This window comes from Chiloscyllium plagiosum, chromosome 43 (genome assembly GCF_004010195.1).
Source record: "Chiloscyllium plagiosum isolate BGI_BamShark_2017 chromosome 43, ASM401019v2, whole genome shotgun sequence".
Lineage (NCBI taxonomy): Eukaryota > Metazoa > Chordata > Chondrichthyes > Orectolobiformes > Hemiscylliidae > Chiloscyllium > Chiloscyllium plagiosum.
In genome coordinates, this window is record NC_057752.1 from 12,826,035 (window position 1) to 12,848,056 (window position 22,022).

General features: G+C 44.7%; 1 protein-coding gene across 3 annotated transcripts in view; it reads left to right on the forward strand.

The window, feature by feature from the left end:
- Positions 1 to 22,022, forward strand: part of LOC122543389 (rho guanine nucleotide exchange factor 25-like) — a 351,958-nt gene that overhangs the window by 25,430 nt on the left and 304,506 nt on the right. For all 3 annotated transcript variants that reach the window (XM_043682070.1, XM_043682072.1, XM_043682071.1), the window contains exon 2: positions 6,678 to 6,921. In XM_043682070.1, the coding sequence (XP_043538005.1) occupies positions 6,678 to 6,921 (244 nt within the window). The remainder of the gene's footprint in view (positions 1 to 6,677; positions 6,922 to 22,022) is intronic.

Genomic DNA, 22,022 nt, shown 5'->3' on the forward strand with positions numbered 1-22,022 from the left:
CTTGAACACGGGTGAGGTCCCAGAGGACTGGAGAATTGTTAATGTTGTCCCCTTGTTTAAGAAGGGTAACACGGATAATCCAAGTAATTATAGACCGGTGAGCCTGACGTTAGTGGTAGGGAAGCTGCTGGAGAAGATACTGAGGGATAGGATCTATTTACATTTGGAAGAAAATGGGCTTATCAGTGATAGGCAACATGGTTTTTTGCGGGGAAGGTCAAATCTTACCAACTTAATAGAATTCTTTGAGGAAGTGACAAAGTTGATTGATGAGGGAAGGGCTGTAGATGTCATATACATGGACTTCAGTAAGGCATTTGATAAGGTTCCCTATGGTAGGCTGATGGAGAAGTGAAGTTGCGTGGGGTCCAGGGGGTACTAGCTAGACGGATAGAGAACTAGCTGGGTAACAGGAGGCAGAGAGTTGTACTGGAAGGGAGTTTCTCAAACTGGAGACCTGTGACCAGTGGTGTTCCGTAGAGATCCTTGCTGGGACCACTATTGTTTGTGATATACATAAATGATCTGGATGAAGGCATAGGTGGTCTGATTAGAAAGTTTGCAGATGACACGAAGATTGGTGTAGGGGAAGATAGTGAAGGAACTGTCAGAGAGTGCAGCAGAATATAGATAGATGGAAGAGTTGGGCAGAGAAATGGCAGATGGAATTCAATCTGGGCAAATGCGAGGTGATGCATTTTGGAAGATCCAATTCCCAAGCAAACTAGACCGCAAATAGAAAAGCCCTGAGGAAAATTGATGTACAGAGAGATCTGGGTGTTCAGGTCCATTGCCACCTTCAAGGAACAACGCAGGTCGATAGAGTGGTCAAGAAGGCATACATCGGACGGGGTATTGAGTACAAGGGTTGGCAGGTCATGTTACAGTTGTATAGGACTTTGGTTCGGCTACATTTGGAATACTGCGTACAGTTCTGGTCGCCACATTACCAAAAGGATGTGGATGCTTTGGAGAGGGAGCAGAGGCGGTTCACCAGGATGTTGTCTGGTATGGAGGGTGCTGGCTATGAAGAGAGGTTGAGTAGATTAGGATTATTTTCGTTAGAAAGAAGGAGGTTGAGGGGGGTGACCTGGTTGAGGTCTACAAAATCATGAGCGGTTTAGACAGGGTGGATAGCAAGGAGCTTTTTCCCAGAGTGGGGGACTCCATTATTCGGGGTCACGAGCTCAAGGTGAGAGGGGAAAAGTTTAAGGGAGATATGCGTGGAAAGTTCTTTACGCACAGGGTGGTGGGTGCCTGGAATGTGTTGCCGGTAGAGGTGGGCACGATCGCGTCATTTAAGATGTATCTAGATAGATACATGATTGGGCAGGGAGCAGAGGGATACAGACCCTTAGAAAATAGGCAACAGGTTGAGATAGAGGATCTGGATGGGCGCAGGCTTGGAGGGCCAAAGGGCCTGTTCATGGGCTGGAATGTTCTTTGTTCTTTATCAGCTCTAGTTTTTAGAAATGGAAATTGAATGCAGATTACAAGATTAAAGGCAGGATTCTTGGCAGTGTGAAGAAACAGAGGGATCTTGGGTTCCACGTCCATAGACCCCTCAAAGTTGTCACCAAATTGATAGGGTTGTTAAGAAGGCGTATGATGGGTTGGTTTTTATTAGCAGGGGGATTGAGTTTAAGAGCCACAAGGTTATGCTACAGCTCTATAAAGCCCTGGTAGACCACACTTGGAATATTGTGTTCAGTTCTGGTCATCTAGTTGTAGGAAGGATGTGAAGCTTTAGAGGGTACAGAGGAGATTTACCAGGATGCTGCCTGGACTAGAGGGGCATGTACTATGAAGAAAGGTTGAGGGAGCTAGGGCTTTTCTCATTGGAGCGAAGAAGGATGAGAGGTGACTTGAGACAGGTGATGAGGTACAAGATGACGAGAGGCATAGATGGAGTGGATAGCCAGAAGCTTTTTCCCAGGGCGGAAATGTCTATTACGAGGGGACATAATTTTAAGGAGATTATGAAGGTTAAGGGGAGATGTCAGAGGTCGGTTCTTTATGCAAAGGGCAATGGATGCGTGGAATGCATTGCTGGCAGTGGTAGTAGACTCAGATACATTAGGAACATTTAAGTGACTCTTGGATAGGCATATGGAAGATAGTAAAATGAAGGGTATGTAGGTTAGTTTGATCTTAGATTAGGATAAAAGGTGAGCACAACATCGAGGGCCAAGGGGCCTATACTACGCTGTACTGTTCTATGTTAAATGAAGTAAATCTGTTTGACTAAGTGTCGCAATTCAACCAATCCGGTAGACCATAATACATTGGAGCGGAAGAAGGCCATTCAGCCCATTGAGTCTGCTCTGCCATTCAGTGAGGTCATGGCTGATCTGATCATCCTCAGCACCATTTTCCTGCCTTTTCCCCATAACCCTTAATTCGCTTGCTGTTTAAAAATTTATCTGAGTAATGACCCAGCCTTGACAGCCCTTTGCGGTAAAGAATTCCACAGACTCACTCCCCTCTGAGAGAAGAAATTCCTCCTCATCTCTGTCTGCAATGTGCGAGCTCTTATTCTGAGCTGATACCCTCTGGTCCTGGACTCTCCCACTAGGGGAAACAACCTCTCCACATCAGGATTTCATGAAAAAGGACGTTGAAAATCTCTGTGCAAAATATTGGTTCATCAAGGCTGAGGCCCTGATATAAAGTACCTGAAGCTACCTGATCAGTGCAGAGATAATTTTAAGAACTAAGCATTACAGAATTTGGGGTGTTGGGGTGGGGGGTGGTGGGCCATGTGATGAAGCCTTCCGGAATATTCACAACCAGAGGTGGGAGCCAGACTGGACACTAGGGATCAGAAAGTAGCAAGCTGCTGAATTCTTGGCACTCGAGGTTGAATGACTGCAGGCGTTAACTTAGTGTTCTGTTTTGCAGTGATGTGTTCAAAACACCCTGCCAGTTCAAATTCAATCCTTTAAACTCTGAGGAAATCCGATATGTTCTCTTTTTCAATCAGTGTGTTATTTTTACAGTATTGGTCTTGAAACCTCTGAAAGGCCTGAGGGCCCAGGGCACCCCAGAAACCTTAAAATTAAACACTGCCGTGTGTTTTGGTTCCAAAATTAAACTTGGCTCCTATTTCTTTAAATCACAGAATGATTGTGGCTTCGAGGCCTCATCCAGAGGCTGCACACAGCATATAATACTGCAGCAAAGGATTAGCCTTTATCAGGAGAATGCTTTAGTGATGGAGGTGCTGTCTTTGGGATGAGGTGTTTAAACTGAAGCCTCTGTCTGTCCCCTTGAGTGGCTGTAAAGGATCCCATAGCACTGTTTCAAACAAAAGAGGGAAGTTCTGCCCATTGTCCGAGCCGATATTTAACAAAAACCTATGTCTGTCATTGCTGCCTGTGGGAGCTTGCTGTGAACGAACTGGCTATGTTTCCAGCAGTAGCTGCGGAAAGGCAGCTAACATTATCAAAGACCTCTCCCATCCGGTAATATGCTCTTCCAACCTCTTCCGTAGGGCAAAGGGGACAGAAGCTGAACCAACACGTACCAACAGGTTCCAGAACAGCTTCTTCCCTGCTGTTATTAGACTGCTGAATGGAGTGCTCAAATTTCGAATCCAATTTTGACCTCGCTTTGTGCACCTCCTGCAGTGTAACTGATCTGCATCGCTCTGTCTGAGCACCCTATGATCTGTATGACCTTGTTTGCTATGATCTGCCTGTATTCCTTGCAAAACAAAAGTTTTTGCTGTACTTGAGTACATGTGACAACAATAAATCAAATCCGATCAACCTGAGGTTGTGAGAGGCACTATGAGTGCACAGTTATTTCTTGTCACATCAATGATGTATAACTTCGAGCAATCCCTGGCTAAAAGTGCTGCATGTTTTATGTGTGAGCGGAGTAGGAGAGTGGGGCACAATAGCAACCTGACTGAGAACTCCAAACTGCGTACCGACCAAGCTTGCGTCCTCAACACACTCATCTACAGTGGTGAGACCTGGACTGCAAAGAAAGCTGGGTGCTTCCTACTTTCACTGGCTTGGACATATCCTTGGCGACCTTGTGCTTCCAAGAGATGCTGAGATCCTGAAGTTATTTTTATTCGTTTTGCGGGACATGGGTGTCACTGGCTGGGCCAGCATTTATTGCCCATCCCTAGAGTTGAAGAGAAGCAGGAAGCTTGGCTGGTCGGGAAGATGGCCCAGAGAAAACAAAGGCCACAGGATTGTGCACCTTCTCAGCTTAATGTCTCCCTCTGCAACAGAGACCGACATATCATGGCAAGCAATGCTTAACATGGATATAAACACCACCGAGCAAATCATCATCTTACAGAACAGAAGAGATAAGACTTGCCCTTCGTCAGTGACAGACCATCATTTTAAATGTAACTGATCTGGCGGCTATATAATGTCTTTGTATAATGTGACAGTAAGTACGTGTGACTACACACTGAGCAGAATGTTATAGGGTCCTGGGCTATATTAAGATTTGTGTCAGAATTAAGAAGTCTGGTCAGACCCCTCTCAGTAAGATAATCTCACACCATCTTTCATCCTTTTGATGGGGATGGTGAGGAGTGCCTCGGTAGGGTGTATTGAAATAAGGCTCATTTACCTTATCTCTACCAAGGAGAAAGTGAGAACTGCACATGCTGGAGATCAGAGTCGAAAAGTGTGGTGCTGGAAAAGCACAGCAGGTCAGGCAGCATCCGAGGAGCAGAGGAGTCGACGTTTCAGGCATAAGTCCTTCCTCATTCCTGCCTGATCTGTGCTTTTCCAGCGCCACACTTTTCGATTCCTGTCTTGCCAATCCCACCAAACAAGCGTCGGGAACGTCGCCATGGAAACTAGAGTGGGTATCTGGCAGATTTACCCTCTCTACCTGTTCTGAGTGGCCTTCTTGGCGGACACTGGGCACCAACATCTCAGCGCCTTCCTCCATGGGCACCAACCTCACCCACCACACATCCATGGACATTGGCATCTGACCTGTACCAACCTCAAATTAGGATATGGTGAGAGATCTTACCAGGCCTCAGGGCGAGAAACCCTCCAAGAAAACACATCACAATTCGGACGCAAGTTGAATCTTGCGTTTTTTGGCTATGCTGCAGCAGAGGACGTTATTTCAAAATGAAACTTTGTTTGTGTGAACGAGGAAGCAGTGATTGTTTTTGTCTGCATGGGAGCAGAGTGTGCCTGTATTGCAACTGGTGTTTATATATTTGTCATGTGCACCATGGACATAGCAGGGAAGTGATGGCCCAATGATATTATCTTTAGACTTAGAAGCTCAGAGAATGTTCTGAGGACCTGGGTTTGAATCCTGCCACAGTAGGTGGTAGAATTTGAATTTAATTTTTAAACAAAGTCTTAAAATTAAAATCTAATTAAAATGTTGAATTTAGAGCATAATGTTGACCATGAATCCATTGTTGATTGGTGGGGAAAACCCATTAGGGGTTCACTAATGCCCTTTAGTTAAGGAAACAACTGCTGCAATGTAATTGACTCTTAACTGCCATCTGGGATGGGCATAAATGCTGTCTAGCCCCAGCGATGCCTTCAACCCATGAATGAATTTAAATAAAAAATACAGATATCAGTGTTAGCTTTAGCCTTTGCTATATTCTTGGTGCAGTTTTACTTGCATCTCTTCCACCATTTAATTTCTTTGTCTGCCCATAGCCCTCAGTCAGTGCCAGCAAACAAACTTTGCCTTGCTATCATAACAAAGCTCAGAACAGGATTTGTAGCCATATTCAGAAAGCATTTGGCATAAGAACCTGGGAAAGCTGGTGCTGCTCATGCTCACATAAAACCGAAAAACTGTGTGGACGCTGGAGATCTGAAACCAACACCAAAGATAGAAATTGCTGAAGAAACTCAGCAGGTCTGGCAGCATCTATGGAGAGAGAAAAACAAAGGTAGCGTTTTGAGTTTAGTGACCCTTTGCCTGAGCTAGAAGCAGTGAGGAGGTGGTCCCTGTCACTTCAACACACCAATGCGTTCCCTGGCCAATATTCTGATTTCTGGTTTGCGGCAATGCTCCACCAATTATCTTTGGTGAGGTGAGAGTGATAGCCCTTGACATCAAGGCCACAGTCGACTGAGTGTGACATCAAGGAGCCCTGGCAAAACTGGAATTAATGGGAATCGGGGGGGCAATCTCCGCTGGTTGGAGTCATACCTGGCACAAAGGAAGATGGTTGTGGTTGTTGGAGGTCAGTCATCTCAGCTCCAGGACATCTCTGCAGGAGTTCCTCAGGGTAGTGTCCCAGGCCCAACCATCTTCAGCTGCTTCATCAATGACCTTCCCTCCGTCATAAGGTCAGAGGTGGAGATGTTCGCTGATGATTCACTCCTCCTCCAAACTGTCTGCTCACTCCACACCACCCCCGCCCATCATCAGCATAAATGCCACCTTTTCCAAGCTGTTTCTAGCTCTGATGAAGGGTCACCGGACTCAACCTTAATTCTCTCCACTGATGTGGCCAGACCTGCTGCATTTCTCCAGTAATTTCTGTTTTAGTTAGTTAATACTGTCTGCCTAAATGGCATCAGAGTCAGGCTTGGCTAAAAACAACCTTGTGATAATGTTTTGACAGCATTTGACTGAAGACTGGAGCGTCCTCGTGGGTAAGTTCTCTCACGAAGGGATAAGGTGATCTGGTGTGTTCTTTGTTCCCACAGCTATCAGATCCGTGTGAAGTGACAGCAGAGCTGACGGAACGTGAGACCCTCAGTCCTGAGGGAGCGCATTCAGGAGAAAGCAGAGAGGCCAAGAATGAACCAGGAGACCCCGAGACTGATTGGGCCCTGCCAGATGCAGCTGCTGCCCAGGGCTGTCCTGGGGCTTCAAGTCTAACAAGTGCTGCTATTTTTTCTGACTTCCCCAGCTCGCTTGCAACAGAATGCTCTTTCCCATTTGGTGAAGGTAAGGGAGATTGTCTCTGTCTCTGCTGTTGTTGATGTATTTCACAGACCTCCGGCCTCCTGGTTCCATCCTGTGTTTGTGTTGGCCTGGAGTACGAACAAGGATTCTAATACAGGACCAAAATTAGGATTCCAAAACCTAAAGGCCTGCAGCAAGCCAAGCTTGCCTTCAGTTGGGGATAGACCTGTGCCAATCTCCTTGGCTATGGTCCATCTCCCTGTTGAGACCATGATCCTGGGTAGGGAATGTTTTTGCGCAACAGAACCCATAACTAGCTCAGTGCAACATCCTACACCAGTCACATTCTTTGCTCCAATTCTGCAGTGGAGGTTTGCTCTTGCCCAGGGCAGAATTTGATTTGGAGTCAAGCAATTATTGCAATCCAGTAAAAGGTGGCTGTGTTTTGCGCATTGGCACATGCGTTCAGACGTGTGTGTATGCATACGTATGTATCTGTGTTCGTCAGTGTGTGCGCACGCTCGCGTGTGTGCATATGTACATGTGTAGTAGAAGATGAAGTAGACGTTGGGACACTTGGCACCATTGTCTATTAAGTCCTTTTTTTGTTTGTATGGTGAAGATCCATGTGAGCTGAAACTTTATTGCTGGAACAATAAAGAAGGGCCTGTGCCCGAAACGTCGAATCTCCTGTTCCCTGGATGCTGCCTGACCTGCTGTGCTGTTCCAGCAATAAAGTTTCAGCTTTGATCTCCAGCGTCTGCAGACCTCACTTTCTCCTCGAAGATCCATGTGACGCATGTTTCAAAATGTCTGTAGGTTTGGATCTGCCCATTCATGAGCTGGAGGTTTGAGATCGAGAATGCTTCCATTTTCCCGCTGACACTGTCCCCAGCACAAATCTCAGACAGCAGCTCGATCCTTTAGCCCTTCCGAGTTTTAGATTTTATTGTCATGTGTACTCAAGCGTAGATGTTTAGTGAAAAGTGTATAATGTTGCCAGACGCAGTGCCATCTTAGGTACCAAGGTACAAAAAACTTTACAAAATAGTAAGAGATGTGAGAGTTAAAAAGTTTTGCATTATTTCATAGAACAGTAGAAAAATAAAGAAATAAGGTAATAGTTAATATTAATGTCCTTTGTAGTTTAAGCTAGGCATCCCCCATTCCCCCTCTGCCCCCTTGATTGGGCCAGGAGGCTCCCAGACTTGAAGATTAATCTCCAGGGGACTGCTGTTCTGGAATCCAAATGAAACAGATTATCCTTGTTATTTTCTTTGACCATTGTCTTCACCCAGTAGAAAAAGATCAGTTGTGGAAAATGGAGTCTGGCTTCCATCATCCAATTGGGTAATGCAGCCAATTAACGTAGGGAGACAGTATGTCACAAGGCGGACATGTTGGCTGACTGATGGCTGAAGTGAAGGGGCAAGATGTATGAGGAAATCTCCAGGAATTGCCTTAATCCCAGTTGGCAATCCAAATCACCCCCCCCCCCCCCCCCAGAACTCAACTTCTGATCGTTCTATCACCTCTGAGTCCAGTGCTCATCGTTATCATCAATTTCTCTCTCTTCTCAGGCATTATCTTTCCCTCCTTTACACAAATACCTTTGATCTTCATTATGAAGCTGACAAGGTCATGTGCTTGTTATGTATCCAGGTTTTGTTGTGACTGCTCCAGGAGACAGTGGAACAATGTACCGGTCACATGATAACTCCTTCAGAGGAAGATACACAGAGGCTGCAAAGGCATGAAGGCAGATTATGGGTGGACAAGAACATGGGAGATGGAATATAACAGGACAACATGAAGCTATCCACTTTGGCAGGAAAGCTACTGATTAACTGGGAGATGTTGGTATTTAGAGGAATCTAGATGCCCTTACATATGTATCACACGCGCAGGTACAGCAAGCTATTAGAAAGTAAAATAGAACATTAGTTTTTGTTACAAATGAATTGGAGTATAACAGTATAGAAGTCCTACTGCAATTATACTGAGCATTGGTACTCATTGGTACTGTGTATTGTTTTAGCATCTGAGCTGGAAGAAGTGTATGAAAGTTCACTACATCGCATTAATGATCCAGTAATAAAACGCTCGGTTAACTCTGTGGGTTCATTTGTTTAAAACAGCAAAATACACGATCAGTTATGAACAGGCATTACAGCAAAACAACTGAGTTTGATATGTGCAACTTGCAGAGCCACAGCAGACTGTCTACACACAGCACATGGAGTGCTTTCTAGTTGAACTTTCTTAATAGCAAGGTGCAAAAATGGCACACAAGCCTGATACCTGTGAAAGAGATGATGAGGCTATACCTGTGTTTTAATATAGGCTTCACCTGTTCTCCAGATAAGCTCAGGCCACACTTTAAACTATTTGTTTAACTGGTGTTTATAAGCGAGGGGTGAGTTAGCTGATTTGCCATGCAGAGTGAGGCCAGCAACATGGCTTCAATTCCAGCACTGCCTGAGGTTAGCATGAAAGTCACTTCTTCTTAATCTCTCCCCTCACCTGAGATGTGCTGATCCTCACATTAAACAACCACCAGTCATCTATCTCTCTAATGAGAGAGCAACTCTATGGTCCTCGGGGACTATGGCAACTTTATCTTTATTTTTCAACAATAGAAACATGATTGTACAACGTGGTAAGCAGTGGTGTGCGTTTGATTTGACCATAGGTACACTGTCATCCAATGTTTTAAAAAACTCTATTGTAAGCTGCCCTCTTTCCGACCTTCTAGCAGAGGCTCTCTCACGTGACAGCCAAGGTCACATGCACCGTTACATCACAGCATAGTTTAGGCTCATCTGCCTATTCCTTTTAACCATATAGTCTACATTCTCTGGAGCTTAGACAAATGAGATCAAAACAAAACAGAGGGAATTCTTGAGGGACATGACAGGGTAGATGCTGAGAATGTTTCACTGTGGGCTGGAAAACCTAGAGTAGGGGGATAATGCAGGACAGTGGAGTTGAGGTAGAAATTCTGGCCTGATCCTGAATGGCAGAGCAGGCTTAAGAGGCCTACTCCTGATCCAAATATGTGTAATATCTCCAAGTTTGCAGATGATACAAAGCTGGAAGGGAGGGTGAACTGTGTGGAGGATGCAGAGATGCTTCAGTGTATTTTGGACAGGATGAGTGAATGGGCAAGTACATGGCAGATGCAGAATATTGTGGGTAAATATGAGATTATCCACTTTGGAAGCAAAACCAGGAAGGCAGATTATTCTCTCAATCGTGACAGATTGGGAAAGGGGGAGGTGCAGTGAGACCTGGGTGCTCTTGTACACCAGTCACTAAGTAAGCCTGCAGGGGGCAGCAGGAGGTGAAGGAGGTCAATAGGATGTTGGCTGAAAATGTGTTGCTGGAAAAGCGCAGCAGGTCAGGCAGCATCCAAGGAACAGGAGAATCGACGTTTCGGGCATAAGCCCTTCTTCAGGAAGGGCTTATGCCCGAAATGTTGATTCTCCTGTTCCTTGAATGCTGCCTGACCTGCTGCGCTTTTCCAGCAACACATTTTCAGCTCTGATCTCCAGCATCTGCAGTCCTCACTTTCTCCTCCTATAGGATGTTGGGCCTTCATAGTGAGAGGGTTCGAGTACAGGAGCAGGGATGTCTTGCTGCAGTTGGACAGGGCCTTGGTGAGACCACACCTGGAGTATTATGTGCAGTGTGGGTCTCCTTATCTGAGGAAGGATGTTCTGGTGATGGAGGGAGTACAGCAAAGGTTTCCCAGACTGATTCCTGGATGGCAGGACTGACGTATGAAGACAGACTGGATCAGTTAGGATTATATTCACTAGACTTTAGAAGAATGAATCCTCTAAAATTCTAACAGGACCAAATAGGGTAAACACAGGATGGATGTCCCTGAGGACCAGGGGGTTCAGAGCCAGGGTCGACAGTCTAAGGGTACAGACTGAGCTGAGGAGAAATGTCTTCACCCAGAGAGTGGGGAGCCTGTGGAATTCTCTGCCACAGAAAGCATTTGAGGGTGAAATATTGAATATTTTCAAGAAGGGGTTAGATATATTTCTTAGAGCTAAAGGGATCAAAAGGTATGGGCTGAGAAATGGGAACAGGGGACTGAGTTGGATGATCGTATTGAAGGGTTGAATGACCTCCTCCTGCTCCTATTTTCTGTGTTTTAATTACTTCTATTGCTTATGTTCTGATGAACCAAGTGGCTGTGACTGTTTGAAGTCAGACCTATGTCTGTTAACACATATCGTTAGGTAAAAGACAACTTAAGGACAAACGTAAAGTCAACCTAGGCTCACACTGTCATTATAACGATGGCTTAACCTGAGGACCATCATGCCTCAAGTTAGGGGTGAGATTGCAAAGGTGGAACCTTCGTGATGACTGATGCCAGTGTGGGAATTAAACCCATGCTGTTGACATCACTTTGTATCAGCAGCATCTAACCAGTGGAGCTAAGAGAGAGAGAAAGAAACTGACACCACAGAGAACTTGCACAGTTACTGCCTTTGCTGTTTGGATTCATGTATCGCTGGACATCGGAGTGCATCTGGGAAAATCAACAAACAGTGAAATTTACAAATGATCTTGGAGGAACTGTTTGGGCGAAGTCACAGCACGGAAACAGATAAGTGAATAGTTTTAACCTGGAGCAGTGTTTTGTAGAGGAATAAGACGGTGTTATTTTCTGGTAGATTGTGAAGGAACAAAAATGGCCTTCAGTAGAGCGATATGCACTTCTCGTCAGATGTGGGAGTTTAAGGGTTACTGTGAATCTGCAATAAATGCTGTTGGTTGCGAATCCTATCAGATCGAATGGATCGGTTGGGGAGACAGTTAGAGGCAATGAGGAGTTTGCAACAGCAACGGTATGTGATGGATGGCAGTTATAGGAAGGGAGAAAAGTCACAGATACAGTCACATAGGTGGGTTAAATCCAGGAAAGGTAAGAGAGGGAGGCAGTTAGTGCAGGAATCTTCTATGGCTATCCCCATTTCAAACAAGTGTGCTGTTTTGGAAAATGTAGGGGGTGATGGATTCTCAGGGGAATGTAGCATGAACAGCCAAGTTTCTGGTATTGAGACTGGCTTTAATGCAACGAGGGGTATGTTGGCTTCCAAGAGATCGATTGTCGTAGGGGACTCTCTAGTCTGAGGAACAGACAGACGTTTCTGTGGCCAGCAGTGAAAAAGCAGAATGATGTGTTGTTTCACTGGTGCCAGATCAAGGATGTCTCGGAGAAGGTGCAGAATGTTCTCAAGGGGGAGAGGGGCCAGCAAGAGGTCATTGTCCAAATTGCAACCAACGACATAGGAAGGGAAAAGGTTGAGATTCTGATTGGAGATTACAGAGAGTTAGGCAGGAATTTAAAAAGGAGATCCTCAAGGGTAGTAATATCTAGATTACTCGTGGTGCTACGAGCTAGTGAGGGCAGGAATAGGAGGATAGAGCAGATGAATGCATGGCTGAGGAGCTGGTGTATGGGAGAAGGATTCACATTTTTGGATCATTGGAATCTCTTTTGGGGTAGAAGTGACCTGTACACGAAGGACGGATTGCACCTAAATTGAAAGGGGGCTAATATACTAGCAGGGAGATTTGCTCGAGCTACTCGGGAGGATTTAAACTAGTAAGGTGGGGGGGTGTTGCTGGGACCCAGGGAAATAGGGAGAAAAGAGATCAATCTGATACTGGTACAGTTGAGAACAGAAGTGAGTCAAACTGTCAGGGCAGGCAGGGACAAAGCAGAGAACAAGGTAGGACTGATAAATGAAACTGCATTTATTTCAATGCAAGGGGCATAACAGGGAAGGCAGATGAACTCAGGGTATGGTTAGGAACATGGAACTGGGATGTCATAGCAATTACAGAAACGTAGCTCCGTGATGGACAGGACTGGCAGCATAAATGTTCCAGGATACAAATGCTACAGGAAGGATAGAAAGGGAGGCAAGAGAGGAGGGGGAATGGTGTATTTGATAAGGGATAGCATTATAGCTGTACTGAGGGAGGATATTCCTGGAAATAAATTCAGGGAAGTTATTTGGGTGGAACTGAGAAATAAGAAAGGGATGATCACCTTGTTGGGATTGTATTATAGACCTCTTAATAGTCAGAGGGAAATTGAGAAACAAATTTGTGGAGATCTTCGCTATCTGTAAGAATAATAGGGTAGTTATGGTAGGGGATTTTAACTTTCCAAACATAGACTGGGACTGCCATAGTGTTAGGGGTATAGATGGAGAGGAATTTGTGAAGTGTGTACAAGAAAGTTTTCTGAATCAGTATGTGGATGTACTGACTAGAGAAGGTGCAAAACCTGACCTAATGTTGGGAAATCAGGCAGGGCAGGTGACTGAGGTGTCAGTGGGGGAGCACTTTGGGCATGGCAACCATATTTCTATTAGATTTAAAATATTGATGGAAAAGGATAGACCAGATCTAAAAGTTGAAGTTCTGAATTAGAGAAAGGCCAATTTTGACGGTATTAGGCAAAAACTTTTAAAAGCTGATTGGGGGCAAATGTTCGCAGGTAAAGGGACGGCTGGAAACTGGGAAGCCTTGAGAAATGAGATAACGAGAATCCAGAGACAGTATATTCCTGTCAGGGTGAAAGGAAAGGCTGGTAGATAGAGGGAATGCTGGATGACTAAAGAAATTAAGGGTTTGATTAAGAAAAAGGAGGAAGCATATGTCAGGTATAGACAGGATAGATCGAGTGAATCCCCAGAAGAGTATAAAAGCAGTAGGAGTATACTTAAGAAGGAAATCAGGAGGGCAAAACGGGGACATGAGATAGTTTTGGCAAATAGAATTAAGGAGAATCCAAAGGGTTTTTACAAATACATTAAGGACAAAAGGGTAGCGAGGGAGAGAATAGGGTCCCTCAAAGATCAGCAAGGCGGCCTTTGTGTGGAGCTGCAGAAAATGGGGGAGATACTAAACTAGTATTTTGCATCAGTATTTAATGTGAAAAAGGTCATGGAAGATATAGAATGTAGAGAAATAGATGGTGACATCTTGAAAAATATCCATATTACAGAGGAGGAAGTGCTGGATGTCTTGAAATGCATAAATGTGGATAAATCCCCAGGACCTGATCAGGTGTACCCTTGAACTCTGTGGGAAGCTAGGGATGTGATTGCTGGGCCTCTTGCTGAGATATTTGTATCATCGATAGTCACAGGTGAGGTGCTGGAAGACCGGAGGTTGGCTAATGTGGTGCCACTGTTTAAGAAGGGTGGTAAGGACGAACCAGGGGACTATAGACGTCAGTGGTCAGCAAGTTGTAGGAGGGAATCCTGATGGACAGGATGTACATGTATTTGGAATAGTGAAGAAGGCGTTTGGTATGCTTTCTTTTATTGGTCAGAGTATTGAGTACAGGAGTTGGGAGGTCATGTTGCAGCTGTGCAGGACATTAGTTCGGCCTCTGTTGGAATATTGCGTGCAATTCTGGCCTCCTTCCGATCGGAAAGGGTTCAGAAAAGATTTATAAGGATGTTGCCAGGGTTGGAGGGTTTGAGCTATAGGGAGAGGCTGAACAGGCTTGGGGCTGTTTTCCCTGGAGCGTCGGAGGCTGAGGGGTGACCTTTTCGAGGTTTACAAAATTATGAGGGGCATGGATAGGATAAATAGACAAAGTCTTTTCCCTGGGGTCGGGGAGTCCAGAACTAGAGGGCATAGGTTTAGGATGAGAGGGGAAAGATATAAAAGAGATTTAAGGGGCAACGTTTTCACGCAGAGGGCGATACGTGTGTGGAATGAGCTGCCAGAGGAAGTGGTGGAGGCTGGTACAATTGCAACATTTAAGAGGCATTTGGATGGGTATATGAATAGGAAGGGTTTGGAGGGATATGGGCCAGGTGCTGACAGGTGGGACTAGATTGGATTGGGATATCTGGTCGGCATGGACAAATTGGACCGAAGGGTCTGTTTCCATGCTGTACATCTCTATGACTCTCTGACTCTATAACCGATCCTGCATTCCAGTAATATAAAGCATGGAACTTATCAGAGACCAAGGCTCCATGAGCAAATCGGAATATTAGATCACGTTGGAAACTTAAAAGAAGTAATTTGTGTTAACTGAGTTTGTTGGAGGCCTGCAATCTTGAGAATGTAATCTCAAACTCCATATTGACGTGGGTTCAAATGAATCCCTTGAACAGGATAAAAAATGTAGGGGCATTCTTAAGTGGGAGATCAGGAAAGCAAAGAGGGGAAATGAGATTGCTTTGGCAGATAAGATTAAGGATAATCCAAAGAGATTCCATAAATACATTAAGAGCAAGAGAGCAACTAGAGAGAGGCTCGGGCCCCTTAAAGATCAAAGAGGTCTTTGTGTTGAACCTCCAGAATTGGGAGAGATATTAAATTAATATTTTCCATCAGTTTTTACTGTGGAGAAAGAAATGGAGGCTTAGAGTACTCTTGGAAATAAATATTAATATTTTGAAAACAGTTCACAATACAGAAGTGGAAGTGCAGGAGGTCTTAGAAAATATGAAGGTGAGTAAATCTCCACAAGCTGATCTAGTGTATCCCAGGACATTAGTTAAGTGGGAATTCACGTGAATTAAGGGAGGAAATTGCAGGGCCCCTTGCAGAAATAATTGCCTCACCTATAACTATAAGTGAGGTGTTGGAGGACTGGAGGGTGGCTAATGTTGTACCTTTGTTTTAAGAAGCAGCCTGGGAACTATAGACATGAGTCTGACTTGGGTGGTGGTTACATTGTTGGAGGTAATTCTGAAAAATCAGATTTACATTCACTTGGAAAGGCATGAATGGTTAGGAATAGGCAGCATGGCTTTGTTCAATGGAAAGCGTGTTTGAAAATCTTGTTTGAGTTTTTTGAGCAAGGAACCAAGAAGATTGAGGGCAGAGCGGTGGATGTTATTTACTTGGACCTTAGTAAAGTCTTTGACAAGGGTCCGCATCGTAGACTAATTAGTAAAGTTAAGTCACATTGGATTTGGGGTGAACTTGCCAATTGGATACAAACTTGGCTTAATGGCAGGGGACGTAGTGGTGGTGGAGGGTTGTGTTTTGGACTGGAGGCCTGTGGATCAGTGCTGGGTCCACCTTTGTTTGTTATTTACATAAATTATTTGGATGAGAACATAGAAAGCATGGTCAGTATGTTTGCAGATGACTCCAAAATTGGTTTGGTATCATGGATAATGAAGACATTTGTCTAAGGTTACAAAGAAATCTTGATCAGCTGGGTCAATGAGCTGAAGAATGGTGGATGGAGTTTAATTTGGATAACTGTGAGGTATTGCATTTTGGTAAAACAAACAATGGCAGGACTTCTGCAGATAAAGTTAGGGCCTTGGGTACTGTTGTAGAACAGAGAGACCTAAGGGTTCAGGTACATGTGAAGTTTGCGTGGGGGGTGGGGGTAAGAAGTTGTTCAGCATGCTTACCTTCATTGCTCAGTCCTTTGAGTGCAGGAGTTGGGATGTCATGTTGAGGTTCTCCAGGACATTGGTGAGGCCACTTCTGGTGTATTGTTTCCAGTTCTGATCTCTCTGTTATTGGAAGTATATTACTAAGCTAGAGGGTTCAGAAAAGATTTAGCAGGGTATTGCCAGGCATGGAGGTTTGGGTTATAAGGAGGGGTTGGATCGGCTGGGACGTTTTTCACTGGAGTATAGGAAATTGAAGGGTGACCTTAAAGGGGTTTATAAAATCATGAGGGGTAAATGATGTGTCGTTTTCCTATGGTGGGGTATTTCAAGATTAAGGGGCATATTTTAAAGGTGAGAGGAGAAAGATTTTAAAAAAGACACGAGGGGCAACGTTTTTACACAGAGGGTGGTTTGTATGGGGAATGAACTTCCTGAGGAAGTGGTGGATGTGGGGACAGTTACAATGTTTAAAAGACATTTGGATAAGTACATGAATAGGAAAGATTTGGAGGGATATGGGCCAAGGGCGGGCATGTGGGGCTAGTTTAGTTTGGGATTATGGTCACTGTGGGCTGGTTGGACTGAGTGTGTTTCTGTGCCGTAAAACTGTGACTATGATGTGTTTTTTTTTGGTTTGAACTTTAAAAATTTGGTATCAGTAAAAGCTGTTGTCAGAAAAATGTAACAAATTAATTACATCGTTTCGGGGAGGCACTCTGTTGTTTCCTCCTGGCCTGCTCTGTTTGTGACTCCAGTTTCATACTTATATACGTTGCTGGAAAAGCGCAGCAGGTCAGGCAGCACCCAAGGAGCAGGAGAATCGACGTTGATTCTCCTGCTCCTTGGATGCTGCCTGACCTGCTGCGCTTTTCCAGCAACACATTTTCAGCTCTGATCTCCAGCATCTGCAGTCCTCACTTTCTCCTCATACCTATATACGCTTATTTTTAAACTTCCTCAGAAGTAACTCCGTCAATCCCTCAGAAAGCCTTGCTGGTAACACCAAGATTGCAAGAGTGAATAAACAAAGTAAATGAGCACAAGTCCTGAAGAATTACATTTAATTCATTCCTGCGGTGTGGGCATCAGGCAAGCCCAGTCTGTGCTGTCCATCTCTAGTTGCCCTTGGATTGGCTTACTGAGTTGGCTGGATAGTGTGGAATAACATTTCCTGTTAAGGCATAAGCAGTTCTCAGTGCCTGCCTTTTCATCTCATGCAGTCCTGGCATACGCTATGACTGCCTTCGTGCAATAAGGGCATGCAGCAAGAGAGAGCATTGCCCCTTGAGAAGGTGGTGGTGAGCTGCCTTCTTGAACTGCTGCAGTCAATGTGCTGTGGGTAGACTCACAATGCCCTTTAATCCAGGAATTTGATGGTGAAGGAATATATACTTCCAAGTCAGGATGGTGAGTGTCTTGGAGGGGAATTTGCAGGGGGTAGTGCTCTTATGTATCTGCTGCTCCTGTGCTTCTAGATGGAAGGGCATATGGGTTTGGAAAGGGCTATCTAATGTTGGGATTTCTACAGGGATATTAGCTGTAAGACTACAGCCAATGTCAAATAAGGAGCACTAGATGGTGAAACTTGGCATGGGGTCAAGAGAAGGGCAAAGATAATAACTACATATTTTATCTCAATTATCACAGAAGAGGTAACTATTGACCACCACCAAGGGTGCAGAATTGTGCATGGATATTAAGATCCAAAGAGAGCTGGCATTAAATAGGCTGCTCATATTCAATTTAAAACCTGTCATTGTCTTCTACCTGAGGACAGCTCGTGAGGAATTGGAGATTTTTCTGTGGGAAGGAAAATGGCACCATGAGGTGAGCAGGTTTGTGTGAGTGGCATCCCTATTCAAAGCAAAAAAAAACATTTATTTTGAGTGGATTCACCACTGCATTCAGCCAGCAGTATCTCTGATGAGTCATGTTGGAATGTTAAGTGCTTTAACAGTTCAAGTGACCAATTCTCCAGTAGCTTTCACAAACCCCAGGATGCACCGAAGTACTTTCTGAAATGTAGTTCACTGTTGTGATGTCTGAAATGCAGTGGCCATTTTGTGAACACTGAGCTACCACAGACAGCAATGAGTTTGTGACTGGACATTGGTTTGCTTTTTGCATTTCTGATCAAGGGGTAAGTACTGGCCAGGACATTAGGACTGCATTTCTGATTGCATTTCTGATCAAGGGGTAAGTACTGGCCAGGACAGAAGGAATCCCCTTCTCTTGCAAATGTGATCTTTCAGATCCACCCCTGAGAGATTGAAGGAGGACTCAGTTTAGTGTCTCACTTGGGAGTCTGTGCTGCTGACAGTGCAGCACTTTCTGTACTGCATTAGGATGGCAGCCTGGATTTTTTTTTGTGCTCTAATCTCTAGTGTGGCACTCGAGCCTGGGAGCTTTTACTGTGGTTAGTACATAAGTATAGGAGTGGGGAGGCCATGTTGCATGGTACAGGACATTGGTAAGGCCACTTTTGGAATACTGCGTTCGGTTCTAGTCACCCTGCTATAGGAAGGATGTTGTGAAACTTGAAAGGGTTCAGCAAAGATTTACAAGAATGTTGCCAGGGTTGGAGGGTTTGAGCTATAGGGAGAGGCTGAACAGGCTGGGGCTGTTTTCCCTGGAGCATCAGAGGCTGAAGGGTGACCTTATACAGGTTTCAAAAATCATGAGGGACATGGACAGGGTGAATAGCGAAAGTCTTTTTTCCCTAGGATTGGGGAGTCCAAAACTAAAGGACATAGGTTTAAGGTGTGAGGAATGTGGAGGGTGGTGCGTGTGTGGAATGAGCTGCCAGAGGAAGTGGTGGAGACTGGTACAATTACAACATTTAAAAGGCATGGGTATATGAGTAGGAAGGGTTTGGAGGGATATGGGCCAAATACTGCCAATGGGACTAGTTTAATTAGACAAGTTGGACTGAAGGGTCTGTTTCCGTGCTGTGCAACCCCATGACTCTATAACAGTGAGGCCGCAATGGGCAAGGGGCTATTCATTCAGCACTAGGAGGCAGGATTAAATTCCGTCTGAAAGAGGCTTTTCATCCAGTCTACCCACCGAGAGAGGCCCCCATGTAACAAATTTAAGGGATGTCTGCTCTGTCCCCAGATGGGTGAGATTCTAAACACTAAACTCCCAATGGGAGAAGTACGATTTGCATGCAACCTTTTCCAAAACTGGCTGGCGTGAGGAATAAAAATCAATCCAGTGTGATAGCCTGATGCTTTTCTGAGACAAGTCCTTCTCTCATGTTGGATAGTTTCCTTTTATTTTATTTACTTGTGGGACATGGGCTTCACTGGCTGGGCCAGCATTTATTACCCTGTCCCTAATTGCCCCTTGAGAAGGTGGTGGTGAGCTGCCTTCTTGAACCACTGCAATCCATGTGCTGTGGGTTGACCCACAATGCCTTGAGGGAGGGGATTCCAGGATTTTGAACCAGCAACACTGAAGGACCGGTGAGATATTTCCAAGTCAGGATGGTGAGGGGCTTGGAGGGGAACTTGCAGGAGGTGGTGTTCCCATACATCAACTGCCCTTGTTATTTTAGATGGAAGTGGTCGTGGGTTTGGAAGATGTTGCATAAGGAGAGCCGTAGTGAGTTTCTGCAGCGCATCTTGTAGATGGTATACACCGTTGCTCCTGAGCGTCAGTGGGGGAGGGAGTGGATGTTTGTGGATGTGGGGCCAATCAAGCGGCTGCTTTGTCCTGGATGGTGTTGAGCTTCTTGAGTGTTGTTGGAGCTGCCCCCATCCAGGGGCAAGTGGGGAGTATTCCATCACACTCCACCATCCACAAGACTCCATGCCTTGTAGATGGTGGGACAGGCCCTGGGGAGACAGGAGGTCAGTTACTCATTGCTATGTTCCCATCCTCTGACCTGCTCTTGTAGCCACTGTGTTTATGCGGTGAATCCTGTTGGGATTCTGGTCAATGGTAATCCACAGGATATTGATAGTGGAGGATTCGTGATGGTAGCACCATTGAATGCCAAGGGGCAGTTATTGGAGATGTTTATCAGCTGGCATTTCTGTAGCGTGAATGTTACCTGGGTGCCAAAAGCTGCCAGTGTCTCCTGTCACCTCACTGCCAGACCCCACCTTAACCTGTGGGGAAAATACTTCCAAATCTCTGTTTGCAAAGACGTCTGTCCTGTGACTGCTCCTTTACAGAGGACAGAATCAGCCCATTGACTAAAGGAAGAACCGTGGGGAAAAAGTAGGAGTGTTTGTGATGAATTGGATAGCTCTTTGCAAGAGCTGGCACAGACATGGTGGATTGATTGGCCTCCTCCTATACAGTTAGATTCTGTGCTACCACAAGCTAATGAATTCACCATTGTAAGTCTTTGCAAACCCATCGTGTTCAAGTTAATCAACGGTTCAGGGCTTTTGGAGTTTGTCCTCCGGATGTGTCCCTCCCAAGGTGCCTCAAGGTTATTGCCCTTCCAATCGAAAAAATTAGTTTTATAACTGACTATCTAGGCCATTTCAGGGTGAATTCTAACCTAATTTTTCCAGTCTGGCATCCATGTAATATGAGTCACCATATGTGGACGTGGACTCCCAGCCTTGGCGCAGACCCAGTGAGGTCTGGGTTGGAAGGACTGTTATTCTGAACTCTTATTTCTTTATTTTTCTCATTTATTTCTGGACTTTTTATTTCTCTAATTTTATAGCGCTTTTCCCTTAGAATTTGTACTCAAGAATTTATACCAAGGTACCCAGTGATGTTATTGCTGGACTGTTAATCTAGAGACCCAGGTCATATTCTGGGGACCCGGGTTCAAATCCTACCACAGCAGATGGTGACATTTGAATTCAATATTAAAATGAAATTGGAATTAAAAGTGGCCATAAAACCATTATCAATTGTTGGGGAAAACCCATCTGGTTCGCTAATGTCCTTGAGGGAAGAAAACTGTTGTCTTTACCTGGTCTGGGCCTACATGTGACTCTAGGCCCACAGCCAATGTGGTTGACTCTTAACTGCCTTCTGAGATGGGCAAGAAGAGCTGGGGTAGCCAGTGACTCCCACATTCTGTGAATGAATTTTTAAACATCCTTTGTACATAATATGGCATTGTAAGTGGTGACTTTGTAAACTTTTCACTATACTCGTGACAATAAAGCTAATTCTAATGTCGGCCCTCTGGGCATTTAGAGATGGGCAGTAAATACTGGCTGAACCAGTGATGCCCACATTCCATGAGTAAATTAAAAAAAATTCTTATTGCCCGTTTAGATCTTTTCTCAGTGAATTTAAGCCTATGTTCTGTAATTATTGACCGACTCACCACAGCGAGAATAGGTTTCCTGTGTCTACTTTCTCAAATCCTCTCTGCATCTTGAAAACTTCTATTCAGTCACTTTCTAATCTTCTCTGTTACAAGGAGAATTTTTCCAAACCCTCTTCATTGCTGAAGTTCCTCAACCAGAAAAGAGTTCCTCTGTTTCCTTTCTAAGGCGCAGAATTATCTACACTATTCAAGCTGAAGCTGAACAGTGATTTATAAAGTTTGAGTGTTGATGCATTAAAAAGGTCTCCAGAGCTTGAGACTCACTTTATTCCACACTGCAACAGGCAGCACACTTCAAAAGTACTTCCCTGGTTGTAAGATGCTTTGGCAGGTCTTGACCATGTGGAAGATATCATATCAACATTCATTTTCTCCTTTCAAAGCTGAAGGAGTTTGGAATGGAGATTTGGATAGAAATC